General features: G+C 43.5%; 2 protein-coding genes across 4 annotated transcripts in view; both read right to left on the bottom strand.

Annotated features, from left to right (window-relative positions):
* Nucleotides 1-6,368: 6,368 nt before the first annotated feature.
* On the bottom strand, nucleotides 6,369-16,675 carry ap3m2 (adaptor related protein complex 3 subunit mu 2). The gene is made up of 9 exons (XM_080737956.1): nucleotides 16,595-16,675; nucleotides 14,838-15,122; nucleotides 14,533-14,704; nucleotides 12,980-13,117; nucleotides 12,401-12,486; nucleotides 12,021-12,154; nucleotides 10,205-10,412; nucleotides 9,151-9,295; nucleotides 6,369-8,475 (listed from the first exon to the last, which is right to left on the bottom strand). The coding sequence occupies exons 2-9, from the start codon at nucleotides 15,108-15,110 to the stop codon at nucleotides 8,375-8,377; spliced, it is 1,257 nt and encodes a 418-aa protein (XP_080594082.1). The 5' UTR covers nucleotides 15,111-15,122; nucleotides 16,595-16,675; the 3' UTR covers nucleotides 6,369-8,374.
* A 1,528-nt stretch (nucleotides 16,676-18,203) lies between these two features.
* Nucleotides 18,204-24,388, bottom strand: part of kat6a (K(lysine) acetyltransferase 6A) — a 59,838-nt gene continuing 53,653 nt past the window's right edge. For all 3 annotated transcript variants that reach the window (XM_080739429.1, XM_080739427.1, XM_080739428.1), the window contains exon 17: nucleotides 18,204-24,029. In XM_080739429.1, coding sequence (XP_080595555.1) covers nucleotides 20,623-24,029 — 3,407 coding nt within the window. In that variant the 3' untranslated portion in view covers nucleotides 18,204-20,622. The remainder of the gene's footprint in view (nucleotides 24,030-24,388) is intronic.

Below are 24,388 nucleotides of genomic sequence, written 5' to 3' on the forward strand. Positions count from 1 at the left end.
TCATGGATTGGCATATTTGCAAAACTACCACATACTGCCTGGAATCAATGAGGAATGCTGCTCAAAGTCACAAAGTACAGGACATCCAAAGACAGGAAACTCAGTATAACTTACTGAAGACATAAGGATTTAGACCGTATAACCCATGCAAAATAAAAGCCACAATGATCACATATGTCAATAGAAATACAGATTATGAGTTGGTAGCTTGGGGTCTACAATGGACACAAATTATTAGTTACTATTTATCATCCTTGATGACTTTAATGTTCTGATACATTTGTACCAATTTATTTTAGGAATCGCTGAAATAAACTGACTGTCGATCTAAGTAAGTAAGCAATAAGCAAGCTAGTAACTCAAAAATTTTACTATCTATTAATGTAGGGACTAGGGAGAAGCCTGTCAGGACTAGTCAGCTGAGGAATGCCTACAGTAGGGAGGGTCCAGACAGTGGCTGGAAGGCCTGTCTAGTTTCAAAGAGCCTGGACCAAATTCCCACACAAGTTGTGTATAACCTGGCCTCATGAAGTTGAAAAATAGCAGATCTACAAGTTCACAGCGCGGCACCGAGTGCCGCGCTGCAAGCTTGTAGATCTGCTATTTTTGAGAAATCGTGAAATGTGTGCGGAGTCTGAATATTTCAAATCCTTCTAAGGTTTTTTGAAAAACCTATATGCCAGTGGTGGTCAAACCTTTTCATGTGAAGGACCCCCAAAATGATATGTATTTGGCCAAGGACCCCCATCTCAAAATATTTAGCTCCAGGGACCCCCCCAGCAAAATTTGAGTTACAAATGTTTGCTTAAAAAGTACATATATTCAAAGATTTGCTCACTTTTTCACGAAAATAGCAGATCTACAAGCTCGCAGCGCGGCACTCGGTGCCGTGCTGTGAGCTTGTATATCTGTTATTTTTCAATAGCCAAAGTATAAAATAATAAAGGCACCTCCACCTTGGGCCCTATTAACTCAGTCCCACTCATGAAGTTCGCATAAAATAAATAATGAGTCAACAGACAGACAGACAGATACTTAGTATTAGTAAGTCACTCACCTCGCAGTCACTCTTCTTCCTAAGCTGGTCACACTTGCGCTGCTTGCAGATCTGCTTGCCCGTCTTGCGGTTCACACAGTTTGTGCATGTGCCACAGTTCTCCTTGCGCAGGCATGGGACACACATGCGACATTTTGTCCTCTTCTTCTTGACAGCATCCAATGTGTCATAAGGTGGCAGGGAAAACAGCCCAGCTTGGTGGTGTTCAGAGTCGATGTACTTGCTTAGCGGGGAAACCTTGCTTGATGGTTTGTCATCCTCGGGTGGGGCACGAGGCCTTGCCTTTGGCCTGGGCATGGTGACAACTGTACTGCTCAATGGCCGTGGTTAAAGGTGAGAGATAATAACGCGCCACACGCGACAGCTCACAGGTAGACAAGTCACTAGAGAAAATTCTGTGAACCGTTTTTGTGTGGAAAGTCTGTCAAGTGTTCACTGGTCACTTTGGTAGGTGTTGAGCATTACATTTAATCAGTCTTTTCTGTTCTAAAAACAACTTGTGCTACCATGAAAATAACATCTGGCATCTGGCAAGACTTAAAATATAGTGGCTTCTGTGGGCCACTGGTGAAAAGGTTAAGTTTCATGTCTGGTAGCTGTTCTATGGGACAGACACTAACATGTATCCATTCTTGTTACTTCTGTCACCCGAGTGGCCTGATGAATCGGAGTTGTCAGTGCTGGTGTGGAACCTCCTCTTGAGCAACCCCGAGGGATGGATTGGGGGTCCACCACACCCAGAGAATGGCAAGAGTGAGGGAAGCCATAGCTCTGTCAGCCTGGGCACAGCAACTGGAGGGCTAGGGAGATAAGAGTGTGGTGGTAGGACTTTAAATATAGCACTATGAACAACAGGTAGGCCTATGTGGTAACTTGATTGAAAATCGGCTACATCAAGTGGAATCTAGTGAAGCAACACAGTAGAATCTACTTCAATTTCCTTTTGAATGGATCAGAATTTCAATTTAGCTATGGATTATTGTCCAATATAATAAATGTATCATCTAACTTTTATCAAGATGGTTGAATTGATTGTTGATTGTTTCTCTAGTTATATTTTTGATAAATTATACATTTGTATTCATAGTAAATTCATTGTGTGTGCATACAGTATATATACAAATTGTGACTTTAAATTATTTCTCCTTACCTGAAAACCAGGCTACACAGAGGACAAGATGAGAATATGGAGCCATTTAGAAAAAAAACAATCAGATCAATAACCATGCTCCTTATCAGCCCAACAACTTTTCAGCTGTGTCCAAAAAAAATTACCTCATAGCCTAGGGCCCTATAGGCTACTATCTGTTTCTATATTTTGTTAGGTCAGGAGACACTTTTAATAAGTAACCAACCTTACTGTATCCAGAGCCATTCCAGCATCTAAAGTGGGAACAACAGACACACCATACAGAACGTCGCCACAAAGGAGGTCAATGAATATGCACTTGCCTTATTATTATGTCGGATATAGCCTATTTTTATTATGGCCTACCCAGCGGTGTACCTGTATTCCAAATCCAAAGACTTCCCCCGCTGGGGAAAGTCACATGATGCAGAACTGATACATTTAATTAGTGTAGTAGTCGACAGACACACTCTATCCAATTTGAATTGATACATTTAAGTAGTAGCCTATTAGGCACACTATCCAACTTGAATTGATACAGTTTAGTTGAACACTAACAATGTAGCATACCTGTGGCTTGGCTAGTTTTTAAGACATCCAAGGTGCCGATAAGAATTTGTTCACAACTATTTCAAATATGAAATGGAAATACATTGACTAACAAAGTGTTATAGGCCTGCCTTGCATTACAGTAGGCCCATATGGCATTAAAGTGTTTATAATATTGCACTAATTGTAGGCTATTTAGGCCTATCTGTTCATGAGCCGATTGATTATCCCCCGAAATCATGAAGGTTGATGTGACCTTTGAGACCACTTCAATTGTGTCAAAATACGCAGCTATTGGTTTCTTGCTGATTAGGCCTAGTTCAGAGTACCCTGACCTGCTGCACTTAATTGTTTAATTAGCACTAAATGAGAAAGTTCAACAGCTTGAAATGCGTTTTTTAATAAATAAAAAAGATTTATCCTACATTACTTTTTGTGCAGAAGGATTCCAGACAGGCAACGGCTTGGAATGAAGCCACGGCACCCAGTAGTAGCACCTATGAGTAGCACGCGCTCCACCACAATTTCACATGAGCACGTGGCTTATTCAATGCGGTGTGGTGACCGTGGAAAGCAACGAAGTAGACCTACATTTACTCAAGCACGGTACTCAAGTACAAATTGAAGTTGTATTTACTTTACTAGTGCATTTCCAGTTTTCAGTACTTTTACACTTTACTTCTATACCCTCCACTAGGCCTACATCTTGCCTTGGTTCCAAATATTGTAGCCTTTTACTCCAATACAAATATTTGAAAACTACTTACTAGTTACTTTGCAAATATAAATGATTATAGGCCTATTATAAAACATAAATGTATCCACTTCCACTTTAGCTTTCGATTTTACACCTAGGCTACTTGAAAATAGACATGAGTCGGCCTAGGCTACATCTACATACAAGCTCAGAACGCGTCGCATCTGCTATCTTCAAACATTTTGTAGCCTACTTTTAATTTGGTACTTTAAATAGGCCTACATTTTGATGCCAACAATTTCATACTTTTACTCAAGTAGCCTACATTTTGAATTCCGGACTTTTAGCTTGTAACAGAGAGCACAACACTGCAGACTCTGCAGTATTACGATTGATACTTTAACTCAAGTACAAAATGTGAGTAGCCTACTTTTTCCACCACTGCCCATAAGCGCATGGCTTATTCAGCAGTTTTTCCCCTCATCATCGCAGCACCAGGCACTTTAACAGGCGGCAAGTTGAAAGCACGCCTCATGATGCAACTGAAAAGCATGTCAGCAGCCAGCAGCAGACCTGTCGTTATTATGTAGCCTGTCGTCGACACATTATGCGTGTCCGTTTAACGACGTCGGAAGTAGAGAAAAACAAACTAACAAACAAACACACAAACATCCCCCGGGTTTTCTCTCCGGGGGGCCCGGGCGGCCCGTGCGTAATGATCAAAGGACCGACTGAGAAAGACGCACAAAGTTAGGCTAGCCTCCATGTGATTAGATGATCAGCGGTTCCCAAACTTTTTAGCTCAAGAAAGACCCAAAAGAGAAATTATAGGTGTGCAGCCGGGACCCAAACCTATGAAAACAGCAGATCTAGTCTACAAGCTCACAACACAACAGCATCGCATTTCCACTACTTCTTAAACCTTTGTTTTCTAAGTTATGTAATTTCTTTAACCTGTAATTGTTTTTCATTCATGCTTTTTTAGCTTTTTGGGTGAATGTATTTTGAAAATGTTTTGAAATAATAATGTAGGAAACCAAAAATGAAGGGACCGCGACCCACAAATAGGTCGCGAACCACTGTTTGGGAAACATGTCATTAGATTTACAGGAAGATAATAAGCTTCCTTATCTCTCCACGGTGGGTAGCAGCGGTGTTAAACAAAACAAATCTATTAGGCTACTACTAAGTGTGAGGTCATTTGACTAATTGACTTAGTGAGAAACTCAGCACTTTCACTGGTTCCCGTGGTTCAAATACACACTCAGCCAGCTTGAGTAGTAGGTTACTTGGCCAGCTTTGGGCTATTATCGATCCCTCCCTAATTAACGATCACTTGCATAAGTGGAAAAATAAATACGAGATATATACCGGTAGTCAATGATTAAGCAACATAACGTACCATGCGTGCGTGCCGGGTCTTTAAATGCTGCGACTCCTCTTCAGCGTGAATAAAATCGCAACTGCATGTGTAGGAGCCCAAATGCAAGACCCAAAGTAAATATTCAGAAGAAGAAAGAAAAATCCGGACTATAAGTGCAGGCTACTACTAATAAAAAGTTGTAACAAAAAACTTTAGCCTAAAATAATAATAGGTCTACTGGTGAAATATATAGGCTATAATAGCCTACAACAAACTTAACTGTGAGGACAAGGCCTATTGCCTTTTGCGATTCTTAAGTGGGATTAACATGAGCAAGAAAAAAAAATTCTGCCAATGCTTAACTCCACTTAAACTATTTCTCTTCGAGTTAAGAAAGTCGAAGAGAGAGGACTAGTCCATGAGTGAGGGAAACTAGAGAGAAGAAAACGTTGTAGGCTGCGGACACGGAGAGGTTAAAGTGATCACCAAATTACGGAGTGGAATTCCAACACTGGAGCAAGGGGTTAAAAACGCTCCCAGTTACAATGATCTTCAGTCATGACTCATGAAAGTTTGACCACACAACCTCCTCCTCAAAAGTGGCTGTGATATAGGCATAGAAATCCATAGCCGTTACTTGGGAATGTCACAATGCAATTTGTTCTTCAAATAGACACTTTATATAATATATTTATGTCTTAAATTAAAGGGAAACCCCCTTCTAAAACATAATTTAGCCTACATTGTACAATTCTGATGATCTTTGACATTGATTCAATATATCTACAAACAGACAACTGTCTCCACTAGGCTGGAATTCAGAGCATCAACCACTTGAATTCTAATGTAACCAGTATCAGGATACAAGTTTTAGAGTTGCTCCATTGACATTGAATTTAATAGAGACTAACTTGGTCTCAAATACTTTTTGGTTTGAGAAGGATCCAATTGAAACGAGTTTTAAACATGCTTACATATCTGAATCAGAAAAATGAAGCTAATTGACAGTTAAAAATAAAATAAATAAAATCTATAGAGCAGCTCCATGATTTGTCTCGTGATGACAACACTACAGTAGTAGTAGAGAGTAGTCACTCTATACTGTTTAGCCAAGACTTGTTGCTCAGCAGAGCAATCAGCTAGTTCATCCTGGGGCCATGCATGACAAAACCCTTTTCAAATATGTTCAGAATGTATGTGCATTTTTGTGAGCATGCCAGAGCAACTACTACCACCACTTAGTGGAAGTAAATATTGTAGCATCCCTGGGCCAGGCGGTTTATGGCTGGGAGTGGGAGTCATCCCAGATTTCCTGCAGGGAACACCCACCTCCCATTAGTTTTATAACTTGCAAGTTGGCTTTGTGAGTTTGTCAGCCGTTACAATATATACATTAATGAATCCAACTATAAATATGTGAAATCATATGCATGCATTTCCATCAATTAACTTTATCACCACTCAGGTATAGCACTTCATATCTTGTTTTCTTTATTTCTATTGTAAAACCTTTGGGACAAACACACCAACAAAAAGCTGTGAACAAAAAAATACCTGCCTTAAATTCGACGGGTTACATTGCCATCACACCGTCCACAATATGTAATCAGTCAGTCAGTGCGTTTACATGCACATGGATATTCTATTTACTTTGGCCACTTACTGTACAGTGACTCTTCTGCAGTGGCTTGCTGCAAGTGCACAAGTGCAAGTCAGAGGCTTGCCCCAAGACAATAACACTTGGCTATAATAGGGCTCCTGCCTATAAGAGGATAGTCAGCATAAACGTATGACAGTATTATTTAATAGTTGAGTATTCCAATATCATTCAAATTATTGTTTCATAGTTAAATAGTTTTGAGGGAAAACATTAACAAGTATATTTCATTGCCATGTTGAGCAGGTGTTTAGAATACACTGTGCATGTAAATACATCAGACTGAAAGCAACATAGTTCAGTAGTTTACACAGAGAGCAGGAAGTCCAAGCCACTGCCCTGGGCTGCCCAGCATTCAAGGCGTGGTTCTTCAGCAGTCGGATTACATTTCAGTTATCAATTGTCACTTCAAATAAATAACCATTTCAGTTAGTGAGATGAATAAAATAGGTAGATGACATATACCTAAAATCTTAAAAGAAATCAGCAAACAATAGTGGAGATATCATTTTGAAAAAACAAGGAAGGAAAGAAAAGTGCCTATACCAACAGATTAGGTAGAACAGTGGTTGTCAAACAGTTCAATACTGACAACCAAATTGTGTCTTGCTAATGGAGTCAGGAGCCATAAGACCAAACACAAACACAACCCTGTCAGAACATCTCTCAACCCATCGAGATGAGTGTTGCGTTATTGGAGAGAGAAGACAAGACACGAACAATAAAAGGGAATGTTGAAAATAAACAAAGGAGTAACAAATTAAACAAAGAACAAAAGAGAGGAACTGTCTCACTCACAGCGGTCTGGGGTTTCTCCAAGGAGCAGACCGTACCGGTAGTTAGTTTCTCTAAAATGAAAAACTAGGACCGAAGGTAGGAATGAGATTATGAGCATGATTTGCAAGAAAAAAAACTTTTAACATCAAATTTGACATGATTTTTCTATGGGTTTCTTTTCATTTAATTCCATGACTGCCATTACCAGTTTAGAGCACTGAGTAGTGACACAATCCACTTTTAGCCAACAATACAGGTTCTCATAGTTTGAGGTCACTGAACAAAAAGAAGTGCAATCCAAGCTATTTGTCTATGAACCGTCACCTGAGTCTAAAAAAAGGCAGAAAATCAAGTTGCTTTGCTTTGTTACTGATATTCTGACCTAGTATTAGCCCAATACCAGACACCGGGTTTCTTTTATCGTACATTCCTTCAGAAAAGGGGACTTCTTTATGTGCACTGCAATTTTATGATCTGGACATGAAATGGAGCAAACTGTATGTGATTGTGAACATTGTATTTTGCATCAACTGAAGGATAATTCCCTGTGATGATGAGAAGAAATAGTCACCAGCACACATCTGTCAGAAGCAACTCAAATGGGAAAACATAAGACCGCAGGAAAGTTAAGGAAATAGTCACTTACACTGCTTACAATGAAAATGAACACAGTACACTATGAGAAAATGGCCTTCCTGATTTGTTTTAGAACTTGAAATTAAAACTGGACCAGACCATTCTCAACCCAAAGGGCTCTGATACTCTTTGTTCATATTTGGTTCACAAATATTAGTGAAAAATATGGTTATCCTGAATTAATTAGTAAAATATTTGCCTACAGTAATATTCTTTGAAATTCCCCAGGACCATTTCGGACGGACACTTTTGTTTGGATCAGGATTGAATCAATCAATGACATTTTCAAACCAGAACCAAATTAATCTCGCAACTGTATATTTGACTTTTACTTAATGTGTGACTCCATTCGTAACAGAATAAGAGGGAGTGTGTGTGTGCACAAATACTGAAATGTGTACATTGGGAATGTACCATTGCTTCCTGCTTTCTCTTCTGCTTCCCCCCCATCGAGGCACTCCCCTCTGTCAAGTAGTGGTTTAGTCTGACGGCCACAGAGCAATGACACTCTATGTCCTGACCTGAAACTTGCCAGCCTTGGTCATGTACTTGATGCCTTTAAAAGGTTTGTACTTCTCTCCATACATATCCAACCGATTCACCTTCAGGCCTGTTAAAAGGAAGAGACACACAGAAGTGTCATTTACCAAGACAGGTTTTGATGCAACTCTGCATGCAGTCATTGTTGGAGCTGGCGCCATCTAGTGGAAGATGTTTCACTTTGTGGTGGTCAGTTGAGACTGCCATGAGCTTATGTATTTGTGCCTGTGTGTTAGGGCTAAGGTCAATTTATTGTACATCGACACAAACAATAAATGCAAACAAAATAAAGTGTCTGTAAAGTAATTATTGCAACCGTAGGTCGCAGTTAACTATGAAAAACGTCACATCTTGTCAGTGACGTCAGTAACATCAACCTCAATATCTATAGCTGACCTATGACATCACATTGTCCCTTGTATGCCCATATATGGAGATCAATATTAAGACCATAGCTTAGAATGCCCATATATGGACATATTGTGTGAGTCTCATGTGGTCTATAACATAAGACATCTATGATGTCAGACGTCAGTCATATCCATATTTGGGAAAATATTTTGTTCACATTTTGTCCAACTTAAACAACCAACCGCAACTTGAATCACACTTGCAAAAGAATTCCGTCCTGTGCGAATTCCTTCCTGCTTTACGTCCTCATTCGTCTTACTGGTATGTAATAATTATGAATTCTCGGTTTGTCACATCACATGTGTTATTAGTGAGTGTGAGTGTGTGTTTGTACCTGAGAGGGCCATCTGCTGTATTTTGAACTGAATGTTGATGCTGGGATTCTCGTCTGGTTTGGAGGCTCCAGCTTGCAGACTCATGGTGCCCTTCAGGCTGGGCAGCTTCTGAGGGTTAATCTTCCCAACATCCCACGTCAACAACTGTGCAAAACAGAAGACATCAATGCTTTTAATTCCCAAATCTGATTGTTTGGTGCTAATTTCAAAAACCCAACCGCAAAACGGATTGCAAACTTTCCAGTACTGAATACTGATGGTTCACAGCAAAATCCTCAGTTGAGTGTAACAAGACTATCTAGCAACTCCTGTTACAACCTGTAGAGTTAGGAATGTAAACAAACACGCGTGTGACTGGAAGTGGAGCGCTAAAGGAGATTGAACGCGAGGAGTGGAATCGGCTGAGGTTGTTACCAAAGTTCACGCCCCTCGTGGCTTGGGAGCAACGAATCTGAGCACAAAGGTGGGGGCCGAAATTCGGGGGGGGACGAAGATTTACTATTCTGGCCCCCTGGTTTACAACTTCTAACAGCACTGAGTCGGCTCATGCGACCTTCGCAATGCTTGACACGGCGGTGTCTCACGTGGATCACGGTCACCTGAGACGGCCGCCTCCGTCATGTTTATATACTTGGCCAAAACAGCGAGAGAAGCACTTCCGCGTTGGGCGTGGCCTTGGCTCAGCTCCGGTCACGCGAGGAACCTTGGGTCTGATGCATTGACTGAACTTTGGTAACAACCTCAGCCGATTCCCCTCACAGATTAAACGACTGACATCCGGTCTCTACAAGTAGAAGCAGGCGGTGCCCCCAGAGGCACTTCAAAGGGATTTCCCCCCCCTTTCTTTTGGCAGATGAGTTCCCAGATTGCATACACACAAATAGGTTAACATACACACACACACACACACACACCTAGGACTGTCACGATTATGACATTTTACGGTTAACTGTCACTCAAATAATTACGATTAACGATTTAATTGTGTTTTCGTCGTTGACTAATAATTGTGACAGCCCTACAGACACACCCATGCTCCGTCATGATTACTACCTTGGTAACTGGGTCAAAGGTGTATGTTCCCTGGGAAGGGTTGAGGTTGGTGTTGAGGACCCCTTTGGGCAGCTGGCTGCTGACCAGCACAGACTCCACTGCCTTGCCCATGGTCTGCTTGGGCCCCAGCGTCAGGTCGAAGCGGCCCTGGGAGCTTCCCTCACGGAAGGTGATGTTGTGTTTAACGTAAACTGGGATGGCCACGAGACTGGATGACAAAAAAAGGGAATAGTTGTGGGTGTATTATTATCATTTTACGTAAAATACTCAATATTTACGGCAATTACAGCAACATTGAATCTGTGGTGCCATCTGCAAATTATTCTATTGTACATTTAACAGAATTCAAATTTTAAAACTTAAAACATTTGTCATCACTTTCTCACTTTTTGAAAGTTAAGTCTGAAGGCCATTACCAAGAAAACCATTATAAAACTGCACCTATGAGAAAGCGCCTGTGTATGTGTACTGTATGTGTCTAGGCACAGGTAATAGAGAGCGAGAGAAGTGGGCAGGTCAAGCATCCATCACATACATACAAAGGTTTCTGTTTAATATGTATAAATGTAACATAGGAAGTCTGGTGGTTCATTACGGATTTGGCATCAGCAGTCAGACTAAGGATCGGTTGGTTAGGTCTCACACACTACAAATTTGTAAATTTAGGCTGGGACGGTATGGAGTTACAATACTGGTGGTTCGGCAGTTTAACAGCTCCTTTACCAGCCCAGAAACTCTAATACAGCAGCTCCAACTAAAATCCAATATGGCAGAGAGGGTCATTTGTAAATCCTAATCTTAGATTGGAGTAGTTGTACTTGCAGCAGATATTTTCCCAACAAATGCAGCATATTTCCTTGCCCAAATTCACCTATTGCCACATGTCCCTGGCTCCAGGCCAAAACATGCAGCGTAAGATTTAGTTTAGAAAATACAGTAGGTCAACTGGCTTTGTCAATTGTACAGGAAAGGTTCACAAGAATAGCAACCTTACAATTTGGCTCAAATTACCTGCATTACTAGTGTACATTAGGTTGAGTGTGTCTGTTGCTGTTGTAACTACAGGCAATACTCCTCCAGGCACAGTCTATCGTGTACTGTGTAAATACTCATGATATAAATATATTACTTGGTGACTACTGGGTGGAGACGGCATAAAGACAACAAGGGAGGGGACAGAATGATGGATGTCAGTCTGTGTGTGGGTTAGGGCAGGTGTGTGAACAGAATGAGTGTTGACTTTTGTTTAGAGCTGGATACACCGTTTCACTGATAGCGCTGTAGGTGCTGACCACACCATATCAACACCACAGTGTTGTTTTTGACAGCAGAATAAATGTAACTTGGTTTTAGTCATAATTTAGTCACCTGAAAAGTATTAGTTTTAGTCTAATTTTAGTCGACTAAATCTACAGTTAATTTAGTCAAATGAAATGTATTTTGGCAGGCCTTGATGGCATCGTAATGACTGATTTTACACTGGGTTGTGTGCTGAAAATAGCAGATCTACAAGCTCACAACGCTGCGATGCGTTGTGAGCTTGTCTCCACTAGTCCCTCCCTAATGTTCTAGTCTAGTTTTTTTTTTGTTGACGAAATTGTCAATATATTTAGTCTTAGTTTTAGTCACAGTTTTTATTTCGTTTTTATTTAGTTTTCGTCAGTGAAAAAAAAGCAGTCGACTAAACATTTTTCGTCATAGTTTGGACGAAATCAACACTGCAACACCACTAGTAAGAGAGAAGATTTTCACAGCATAATTCACAAAGAATCATTCTCATTATTTGAGAGAGAAACAGAAGAGTTAAGAGACTCACTTCTGTGAGCTGACGTGGTAGGACAGCAGCCTGAAGTTCCCATCAGGAGGGATGAAGGACAGGATTCTCTCTGACTCCCAGCGCTTGAACCGCACACAGGGGTGGAAACTGACATCATCCAGCAGCCGAGGATTCTGGGAGGATCATATGGGTGAAAGAGGACGGGTCAGAATATGACATGATTAATTGTGCACACACACTGTTTAATGTATATTTTTCAATGCTTGCCAGATGTGTTTGTGTAAGTTAATGCACAGGACACTCTGTATAACGCCGATCAGAAAAAAGCTAGATAAACAACTTTTAAATATAATTAAACAGTAAAACTGTTTTCTATTTCTGACATCTGTACATTCTGAGGATCGTGTCACTGAACTCACCATAAATGAGAGGGTTAGGTCAGGCATTCCTGTCAGCTTAACACAGGCATCTATCACTCCCTGGATCTCTGCTGTGATGGTGGAGCCTGACATCGGAGAGACAGGGAAATCATCAGAAAGGGTTAGGGTTCAAACCCAAAAGTACTTCTATCTACTCACCCCATGAAGCCCTGAATTCTTGTTGCATTGCTTTATGGTGAATGAAAAATCCAAAAAGGAAGGGAGGTCCTAAAACTAGATTTTATTATGTTTATAAACTCCCACATAACTCTCCAAGTATAATCCAAGTGTCATATCGATGAATTATCCATGGATTGATAGAAAAATAGTCATTTTGGGGGTGAAGAATTGCTTCAACTACAATTGCTTCTACTGCTTGCTGTCAAGAATACTTCTGATATTTCTGTTGTTGGTACTACTGCTGCTATTGTTACGGCTACCAATACTATTACAAAAACTACAAGGCAGAACAATGCTAAAAGTAACCAATATGGTAACAGTATCCTATAATGGTAATGTAATATTAACTACGGTACTTATATGTATATATTATTATTATTTTTAAAGATGTCCTTGTACCTGACTTATCAATGATGCAATCAATCTCCTCTACTACGTCAAAGTACGCCTCGTTGTTAGTGTATTTCACACCCGTCCGTCGCCATGGCACCACTGACAACTGGCCTGTGGGCAGCTGTTCTCCTACATTTGTACTACCTGTAAAACAAACATGAAACAAATGTAACATGAACAGAATGTTTTTCGCTCTACTATGGCTGTTCTTTATGCAATTTTCCACCATCAATCTATTACTTAATGCCCCAACTGGGATAACTGTTATCATTGTGATGTGCACAAAGTGGGGTGGGGGGTACCACACAGTTTACCGTTGGTACATTTGTTAAATTATCTACTGTACTAGTTAAACATTATACGTGGCTTTCAAATTTAAGTCATATATTTTATATATTTATGCTGGATATTTTTTTGTATAGTTTTACTTCATCAGATGGGGTAAGGGCCATGCACAGTTGCACACCAAGCACTATAAATATAACTATAACTACAGTATATTGTTCACAGTTGTCTTTGTTATAGTTGTGGTGTGGACAACAACTCATTCCCTGCCATAGCCCGAGTTTCGACCATTGGTCCAAACATTTTTTTTTTACTTCCTACTTCCGGTTCCGGCATGACCATGAACTGGAAACCAAGACGGAAATAGCGAGACACGGTAATTCCGGTTTCCTTCCCGTATCTTCGTGACATAGTGGATACCTTTTTATGAGGCGGAAGCAGGTTGGAGTCTATTCATTTCCAAAGGGAGAGTGAATGTGAACACAACTTCTGAACAATTCTTTAGATCCTTGGTCACTGAACTAAATATTGGACACAGTCGTTACAAGCCACATACTATTCCCAAAATGTTCATACTAAAATGGCTCTTTTCAGAGACACAAATTAGGAGAAAATCTACTTTATTATCACCCTTTCTCTGTCCCAGCAACACACTCTTGCGGGATCTAGAACTAGTAAACAAGACGTTTGCAGGATTTGCCGTCAGACGCTGGCGCCCGGTATATTAAAAATCTTTGCCGGAAATGCAACTTCGACTCCGGAACCCCGGATTTTGCTATCACTTCCTCTTCTTCCTGTTTACTTCCTATGTAGACATAACTGCAGCTATCTCTCATGAATGCCTGAACGGATTTCCAAGCAGATTTTTTTGTTTGAAAGCTGTGACGTGTTGTGCATGATCCGTGCACCATAGTGCATGTTAAAAGCGGCAGTCAACACAGAAATTTTAACTTTTAACAGGGAATGAGTTAAAACGACATCTTTATAGATTAAGGTTTTAATGAATACGGCCCCCAAAGTCATTGATTAAAACCTCTGTATCCATGTGCCCCACAAGAGCCTTGCCATCTGTGCCTCCTCAATGCGGTCTCCCTCAGTAAAAACAAACTCAGACAACAGAGTAGGAGATGGTGAAGTGGTCACAAGGGAGAAGGCAGTGGCACTGGCAAGACCTGACCTCAGATCGTCCGAAGATATGTGAAAGTCTGCAGGTGGAGAGGTCCTAACCAGTCTGCCATCATTAGGCATGTTATGGAAAACGTAATCCCCTGTACCTGTAATGGTGTTGACCATTGTGCGGTAGATGGTTGGAGGTTTGATGAGTTCTTTGAGAATGTTGGACTCGGTGGCCAACGGGAAGCCATTATCCAGCATCTCCTCCAGTAGCTCATATACAACCACAACATTGTCCTTAATGGCAGCCTCTGTGCACACTCCAAAATAGTCCTAATAACAAGCACAAGGAAGGAATGAAGGACTCAATCAATAGCCTAATCATCCAAGTCAAGACTAAAATTGGTTAATTACTGGCTCTGGAGGAAACAACAAAAACGCAGATAGAATTTGGGGGTAAATATACCTGGAATGTGTCGACGACCCTGTGGAGGAACTCGATGACGAAGAGCGGTGGCACTTCACTCTGAATGACGGCCACGAAGAAGATACGGTGGCGGAGCACATTTATGAGGTAGTGGTGCGGGGTCGAGATCACCGGCGACACGTTCTCTGGCTCAGTGGCGCGCTCCTGGGCCTCGAAGAAGTAGTCGCACACAGAGCGGCTGACAACACTCTTCCAGTGTTTCTCCAGGAAGATATCGCCAGAGGCATTGACCAAGAACAGGCTGTGGATCATTTTGACTGGAGGCTGAGAGGAGATGGAAGCCATTAAGAAAGTATGGTAAAGATAAAGATACATTTCATTAGCCACCAGGGAAACCTTCTACATTTTACAGATGGTCAGTGAGGGGCATTTTGATGTCTTGAATTGGGGCTAGTTGGATCAGTGTCAAGCCACAGTGTAACTTAAAGATAATTAATAGAGGCATGGTCACATGTACACAATCACAAATGTCAGCCTATCATTCCCTTCCATTCTATGGGAGCAAGGGGGGATTTCAATGTGTCTGAAGCTTGGAGTTCAATATTTGTGAACTTTGACCAGGTGTCAACCAATAGGAAAGAACCATAAGGGTTGACTCCACTTGACAGGTATTCAGCCAGCGTTCTGTCATTGAGCCAACCATTACAATGCAAGTTAAACTACACCACCGGAAAACCAGCACAGCCCACAAGACAAGGGACATTTACACATTTGATGCCTTGGTTTGTGTTGGCTTTGGGTACAAATTTCTTATACATGTGTGTGACAGCAACCATACCCTCATTCTTTGATGGACTAAGACTAAGTTTTTATAGCCAAAGAAAATCATATACATCACCATACTCACTGTGTATATTGTATCCTTTTCTGTCAAAAGGATAAAAACACACAAACTCTCAAGAGCTTATGAGAAACCCAAAGCTGATTTTGTAGTTTGTTTTCAGTTTCAAGTTAAAAACGACATGCATATTAAAGACTCAGAAGGCCAATAAGCATTGCCTGCAGCTATAATACAATGAATAATTTGTTATATCCCGCCAATGTGGAAGTATAGTCAACATAACACAGTTATTCATTTGATTAGCTGCAACCAGAAAACAAAAAGTACGAAAAGCAGCCTAGGGCGTCTTCCCCATTTAAGCAGTCTCTCATTTGAAGATATGCCATCAGAGATGAAAGAATGATTCATGATTTGAAGCCCCTTCCTCCCTCACATGATGCTCATATGGCATAAACTTCCATGGGCTCAAAGCAGAGAACTGGGATGCAGTCGTTCTTTTTTCAAGTGCATGTTTTGCCAACGGACATATGGGCTCATCATATAAGATATAATAGCTTTAAACCAGTAGCATATACGTAAGTATAGTGGGTTGGAGTAAGGTGAAAGGCGATACCTTCGTATTCATTAAACATGCGACACGGCTATCGGGTGTCTCTGGTTAATTTGCTACCAACTGCTTCATATACTGTACATGGCATACACTTAATGCTAAAACATTAGTAAATATTAGTGGACTGTCTGCTAACTGGCTATAAAGGCCCTCATCTCAGTCAGAGAATATAAACATCCATCCTGTTCAAATCCCTCCTCCTCCCACAGTCTTGTGACAGCAGAAAGGCTCCCGTGATACAGCCAATGATGGGAAACATCAATACCGTCGTCAACAACAATTATACAATACAATTATTTTAATAACATCTCGCTGCGTATTTAGGGTAAAATAGAAATTACTCACCGTAGACTCAATTTGCGGTTTTGTCTCGCCTTTCGCCCTTTCTGAATGGAAGATTAAAGGCCGTCGTTCCTTCCCCGTTAGGTGGAGCTAACCTCGCGTCACTAGCAGGCTCTCCGCAGTACGTGTGGAAAGCCTGGTTTCTATTTACTGCTCAGTGCGCTGATCCGGTCCATAACCCTTTACTGTATCCGGCAATGTGCACATACACTTACATGCATACACGCACTGTTTCCGCACTAGACACAGACCGGATCAGCAACCGGCAAAGTGAATCGATCCCCTTCTGTCTAGAATAGATGGAGCTAAATCCTGTTGGGAACCGTGACAACAGAGACGACCAATCAGGTACTCGAAGTGGAAGAAATCCCACCCATCGTAAAGAGCTATTGGTGAACGATACGGAAGTGGGTCCGTTTATTTTGCGTTTCTCTTTTGCTCTCTACTGGGCTGCGATTGGCCAGTATCCAGTAAACACTGCTAGACTGCCTTGCCGATTGGCCGAGCGATAAAGTTGGTCTGACATTTTGTATCAAGTATCAGATTTCATCTTGTTCAGCTATGCTCTGCAGAGGATGCACAAGAAAACAGATGAGATGTTGGAGGCTTGGAGCCCATCCATCACCATTTAGACTCACAGCATAAAACAATCATATTCGGTTATACTTTCTTTCTACTCCATAGACCCGAGACCAATTAAAAAATATATATATAAAAAAATAACAGAATTTTGCTATACCAGTGGTGCTCAAACCTTTTCATGTCAAGGACCCCCAAAATGATGTAGGCCATTTGGATTTTGGCCTTCAACCCCCATCCCAAAATATTTTTGTTCCAGGTACCCCTGGAAGCAAAGATTTCAGTAAATAAAATATTGCTTTACAAAATATATAGGCCCATTCAAATAATTATTTTTTAAATAGATCTTCAAGCTCTATGAGCTGCCAAACTATAAGCTTGCATATTTGCCATTTTTGAATAGCCAAGTATAAAATAATGGTTAATGTGGTTACACAGATGCTTTCCCGGTTTTAATGTGTGGTCCTGCAAGTGTCTTTTTTAAAATGAGGCATCTAGTTGTAGCTTTGTACTGTATATCAGAAATACATATTCATGTCGGGATGGATAACAAATTACATCCAACCAGGAGATACAGGATTCATGATTAAGTCAGTAAATTGGAAGTCAGGAACTGGAGCCTTAAAAAAAAGTGTATCAAAAGTTCTCACTCCAGATTGGATGAAAGTGGTGTCCCAGTCCCACCTGAAAAATGATTTACTTCAGAGCTGGAGCCACCCCATTACTGAATAAACACTATAGCAATTACCATCAAAGTAGACCTATAGAAATATCTTTGTTTTAATGAAACATAACGCAAAGTAGATTTAGTATAGCTACTGCTTAGAATAGCAATTTTGGTATTTGTGTGTGTGTGTTTACTGTGTTATAATGCATATTTAAATCGTTTCCATAAATTCATTTAGTACTTGCAAACGTGTCTTGTTCGTTGAGCTGATCAGAAATGGAACCAGTAACAGACTTGAATCACATCAGAACTGAAGAAGCCACCATGAAACATAAATGGCTCAACATAATTTATTTTTGTTTTATGTTAAAATGTACAGAGTTCTTTGAAAGTACTTGCTAAGAAAGGAAACAAAAACAAACAAACGAATAAATGAGAAATACATACAGGGACAAAGTAGAGAGTCGAGGCAGTGCCGAGTGCAACTCAACCTTCACTGCGTGCCCGGCCATCGGTCCTTCTCTCTTTTTATTTTGCGCTCTCTTAGCTTACAACGCACCATGTACAATTACAAAGGATACAAAAAGGGAAGCGATATAAACAGACAGAAATATACTGAGCTCATTTTTACATGCCTCTTAAATGTAAGGAAGTCATCCTATACACACAGTCAAAAATAAAAAATAAAAATAAAAAAAGAAAAGAACGCTAAGTGACCTTTAGATATCCGTTTTTTCCTTTTGTTTAAAATAGCATTAATATACTACACAAAGATAGAAAAACTCTAGAGATGAGATGGAATGGAGAGGTTAAAGGCATCTTAAAGTCACTAAAAGTGAGTGGTAATTTTTTTTCCGTTTTGAATTTCTTAGTAATATTACCCCAAGAAGTCGAGCTAAAAAATATGTATTGATTTTGTTCCTGAAACAGAAGTGAAAAAAATGACAGTACCAATATCAATGTCAGAATTTTTCCATTGTATATTATAGAAAAAACATTTTCTCTCTACAATATATTTTTTCTTCTTCCTAAAGTCGAAAAAGAGTCAGCTTGTGTCAAAAGAAAGCTGCCCAGTCAGGTAGAATTTATAGAGAAACAAAACAAGAACAGATCAATACACACAAATAAAATATGAAAACATCTGGTCTGTAAGGAGGGGGGGGGAAAAAATGTTTTGACTCTGAATACTGGAACATGGAGCAACTGGGTCCAACTCCTCCAACCCTTCCATCTTAACACCTTTAACCAAACAGGTCCCCACCAACAACACCACCACCACCTGCGGGCATGTCGGCGGAGGGGCCAGTAATACACATGATGCATGTACAGTAGGCACACCTCTGCTGAAGGATGAACTGCCCCTCACCCTGTCACTAACCAATGGGAGTGCAGAGTTTTACTGACTGAACAGAAGAAACACCATTCAAAAATAGAACCCCCCGGACCGTCCTGGGTCGCCAACACTTAATTCATTAAGGGGAGTGGAGTGGGTCGTCTTCAGCTACCGTTGTTAGCAACTGATTTTGCCTTAAGGCAGGATTTCCACATTTCATTCTGTAGCTCGCCTCCCCCAAACTTCTAAAAGGGCTGACATTATATATAGCCTTTAAGAATTTGTCAGTGGAGTGAGATATATAAAAAACAAAAAGAGTAGCACTTACAAGTGCTGGCCACCAGAGGGAGACAGCTAGAGTGTGTATGTGTGTGCTGCTGCTGGATTATTAGGAAGTACCAGAATATTTACATCTAAAATGTTTCTCAGAACGGCGGCATATTGTAAAACAAAAACTGCTACTTCTTTTATCTTAGCGACATACTATCCATTAAACATGACCCTGCTCACCTGTCTCCTGTTTCTATTTTGCTGTGCATCGATACACACATACTGTACGGCGTCCATTCAGGAAGACAGAAATCAGGAAACTGGCTTATTCCTCACATGGGCTGAAGGCCTCGCTCCTATGCATGTTACGTCTACAACCAACATGTGAGCTCCTTTTCTCCCTCTCGGAGTGCAGACGGGAGACGCTGATGTTTATTTGGTGAAAGAGCAAACCACTGCTCCATGGACGCCACGCACGTATGGACACCCAAGTGTATGAGCGTAGTATAGGAGTATTTCCGTCACAACTAAACGTTGATGAAACAAATGAAAAGTAAAAAATAAAAAGTTGTTTTAAAAAAAACATAAAACAAAACAGTCCATCTACAATGTCTCATTGTCTCTTTTTTAAGATAAGGCTTCCTATGTAATTTAAAAGATTGTGTGCATGGTTGAATATATTCAGTTAACCGTGTTTTGAATGTTTTCCTCATTTTGAGGTCTCTCCCGTCTGTCTTTTCCCCCCTCTTTCTCTTGCTCCTCATCTCTCCTCCCATGTGTTGCGTGAACCACTGACACCAGGCGGAAGTAGGCACACCGCTGGCCTACATGAAAAAACATTTCAGAGAGAAGTGTATAGGCCTCACATCAGGTGCTTAAAGGTCGGTGTACGCAAACACAAAGCTATTCTGCCAGCTGCCTCCAATAAAACAAGTGGCTGGGGGGAGGGGGAGTCTGACTGAATGGAACAAAATGACAACATAGAAATACAAGAAAGCCAAAGACCCTCTCTCTCTCTTTCTCTCCAACTCTCTCTGTCCCGTCTCTTGTGCCTGCTGCGGCTGTAGAGTGGGTGAATGAGAGTCATGGTACAATATTTAAGAATACAGCTCAGTATGAGCGCTGGCCTGCCATGCCCCCTGGCTGAACTTTAGTTTTTTTTGCAGTTTGTTCTTCAGATGCTCATCTGCTCATGTAAGGTGACTGCTTGGGCACACCGGCATAGCTGTGATGAGTGGGGCCCGTGTACATCATGTTGCCGTGGTGATTGGGTTGCATAGGCTGCTGTGGGTAACCCTGTCCTCCCATCATGCCCATCTGCATCTGCATGGGGTACTGGGCTGGCTGGTTCATGTAGGGCGGGTTACCATGATAACCACTGTTCATCATAGGCTGGGGCATGCGGTACCCAGCTGACATGGCATTGAGGGGTGCCATATTCATGGAATTGTAGGCTGACGGGGCAGGCATCAGGTTGGGCATCATGCCACGCTGCACAGCCAGGGTTCGTGGTGTGCCCTGCATAGCCACGGCACCGGAGCTGCGGCCGTATAGCTGCTGCTGGTGTGGGGCCGGGGCCAGCTGCTGAGTGGCTTTCGAGCGGATGGAGATGTGACCCTTCACCGTGGCCATCTGGCCCTGTAAGCGCTGAGTGTGAGGCGGCGGCGGCAGGCCAATATTGGCGCCAGGCATGTTACACTGTAACTGCAGCGACCCCAAGTTCATGGACCCAGAGCTGAGGTTGGGAGGGGTGGTCATGGTCATGGTGGCCTGTCCCTGGGAGAGGGGAGGGTGGGGAGAGGGGGCAAGTTGAGCCAGCCCCGGGTTGGACAGAGACACACTGGTGGCATAGGACGTGACTGATGCGGCATGGGAGTAGGGCATGGAGTGAGGGTCCATGATAGTGTTGGTGAGCTGCTGGAGCTTGGCCAGGCTGAAGGTAGCCGAGGGCTGAGGGTATCCCCCGGTGCCAAAGTCTTGACCCATGCGTTCATACAGGCTTCGGCCTCCTCCTCCGCCCCCGCTTTCTGGGATCTCCATGATCATGGGAGTGGAAGAAAAGCCATTACCCATACTGCACTGAGACAGGGGCTGCTGTTGCTGTTGGGGTGGCGGTGCGGAGGGAGGGGGCTGAGGGTTGGGAGGTTGTTGCTGCTGCTGTTGTTGAGGGGGTTGTTGCTGAGGCACCTTCTTCTGTGGTGCCTGCTGCTGCTGCTGCTGGTTGGTGCTGGGTGGCCTCTCAATTACCACACAGCTCTGGGGAGATTTAATGCCACAGTTAGGGGTGTTGGACTGGGGTGGCGGCGGCTGTGGTCCAGCATTTCCTCCATTACTGGCTCCCGGGCCAGAGTTGTTTGGTCCCGGTGCAGTCTGCTGGATGAGGCTGCAGCTGCCCATGGAGAGTTGTGAACCCACGGGGCCTGAGGAAGACGCAAGGCCTGGTGTGGGGACGAATGAGCAGCTGTTAGCCTGGGAGGAAGAAGAGGAGGGTGTGGCTGAACTGGAGGACGAAGACGCGGCAGAAGCTGCCGCAGAAGTGGCCGAGGTGGCTGTACCGGCAACGGCCACTGACATTCCCCCTCCACCGCTTCCCGCCCCACTGGCTGCTCCACCCATGGTGGAGTCGTAGCTACTGGGGTTGTCATAGTTCTCGGTGGTGCTCTCTATGCTGCCCAGGTCACTGAAGCCACTGTCCACCACCTGCTGGGAGTGGTCAGACACCGACGGCACGTCCATCATTGGGGATGTCTCCATGTTCTGTTGGGAAGGGGCAGAGAGAGAGCTTGGATGTTCCGGGGTGATCTGGGTGTATCCTCCCCCGCCTCCTCCTCCACCTGGTGCCCCCGCTGGGCCAGGTGTGCCTCCCCTCTGTGTTCCTGCTGGCCCCGCCTCCATCACACCAGGAGGCAGCCCTGGGCTGTTGACTGAGCGTACTGACTGGTTGGGCAGGGGAGGCATGGGAGTGTTGGGCAGGGGACTGCTGTGTTGGGAGGTCCCACACTCATCCACAAGAGCCAGATTCTCCTCCTCTGCCTCCCCTGTGTGGCTAAAGCTCTGCAGAGTGCGGCAAGCAGCCAGGGTCTCCTCACAGTCCTGGTAGGCCCCATGATGTGGGTGGGGCTCAGCCTCCTCATCCTGGGCTTCGCCCTGGGTCAGAGACTGCACAGCCTGCACCGTTTCCAGGTCTAGCTCATTGGAGTGGTGGGGGTGGTGGTGGTGATGGGCTTGGTGAGGGTGGTGGTGGCCCAGCTCCTCTTTGAAGTCGGGATGCTGTTGGTGAGGATGGGAGTGAGGGTTGGGGTGCTGGGGCTCTATTAGCAGCGAGACTGCCTTGTCCTCTGGGTGAAGAGGCTGGATTTCCATGGGCTCTGCCGGCACGGAGATTGCCGTTACCGTTTCAACAGCCGCGGCTGCTGCGGCCGACTCCTCCTGCTCCCTGCGCCTCCTCTCTTCTTGCTGAGGGTCGGCCGAGGACGGCCGGCACTTCACCTCCTGCTGCTGCTGCTGTTCCTCCTCAGCCTCCTCCTCCTCGTCCTCCTCCTCCTGTTTGCTGACATAGTTGCGGGTTGCACTGTCCTGCATGTCTAAAAAAGCCTCTCCGCCCTGAGGTTCCTCTTTGACAGGAGGAGAGCTGGCGCGGGAGGCAGGTTCTTCCTCCTCCTCATCATCATCTTCATCCTCATCTTCCTCCGAGTCCTGGTTCTTCCTCTTCTTGCTGCTGTTACTGCTGCTGCTGATGCTCTTGTCCTCCAGGTGTCCGTCTCCCTCGTCGTCGGCATCATGGTCTTCACTGCGCCGGCTGCCAGATCCTGACATGGCCGCCGGCCGTCTGCCGTTTCCAGGTTCCTCTTCCTCCCCCTCATCGTCATCCTCCTCCTCCTCCTCCCGGTCACCCATCTCTGCATCCTGGGGCTGAGAGCCCCGGGGCGCTGCAGTGGAGGATGAGGAAGGAGACAGCAGGGGACGGGACGGTGGACGGCTGGGCTTGTCGTCTCCCCAACAGCTCCTCTCGGTCTCGTCCTCTTCCTCCTCGGGCTCAGAAACAGGAGGCGGTTTGGGGGCGGGCGGAGGTGGCTGGCGAAGTGCGGGGTTCTTGGGCGGTCTGCCACGCCTCTTGGGAACCTTCTGTTCCACGGGCTTGGGCAGGTAGTCGTTTTCATCATCAGTGTCTTTGCGCTTGTTGGCGTTGTCAATGCTGGCTCTGCAGGCTCTCTTTGCAGCTCGGTCTTCTACCTGGGACGGCTGGGTGGCCGTTAACTGCTGCTGCTCCATGAGTCTCTGCCTCTCCTGCTCTTGCCTCTTTGCCTCCTCCTGTGCCCTCTGCAGGTACCAGCTCTGCGGCTTGCGTCCACGTTTCATCTTGATCTTTGGGGGTGGGGGGACTCCGGATTGGGCCTGGCTCTCTGCAGCCGCCCGCTGTTTAGAACCACTGCCTGGCGGCCTGCCTGGACCACGTTTCCACAGGGGCTTACGGCTCTTGCCTTTAGGCCAACCTTTCTTCTTCTTGACAGGGACTTCAGGATTGGCCTCCGTGGACTCTGAAGGGGCTGCAGGAAGTGCGGACACAGGCTTCAGGACAGGGGTGAGGTCTGACAGAGAGGAGAGAAGAGATTGACTTGAGTGAACATAATATAGGTAGATACAGGCTTAAGGTTCTTATACACTTAAGTGTGATGAATAAAGGAATAAACAAATGTGTCAGCTAATATTAATCAAACTAGTCTTATGGTATTATTGTTTCATACATGTTGATGCTTTAATTCACGGTGAATAAATCTACTTTCTAACATTTCTAACATTTTGACCTTTTTAAAGCTGGACCCGAACGTTCAATCATTGCATTGACATTTGAATGTTAATTAAAAAGGTTTGGATGTTGCTTATTTATTTTCCGGCTCCTGACTCTACCCATCCAGTTTAGAGAGGATATATCTCCAGTCAACTATTT

Source organism: Nannobrachium achirus (genome assembly GCF_963921795.1).
Source record: "Nannobrachium achirus genome assembly, chromosome: 12".
Taxonomy (NCBI): domain Eukaryota; kingdom Metazoa; phylum Chordata; class Actinopteri; order Myctophiformes; family Myctophidae; genus Nannobrachium; species Nannobrachium achirus.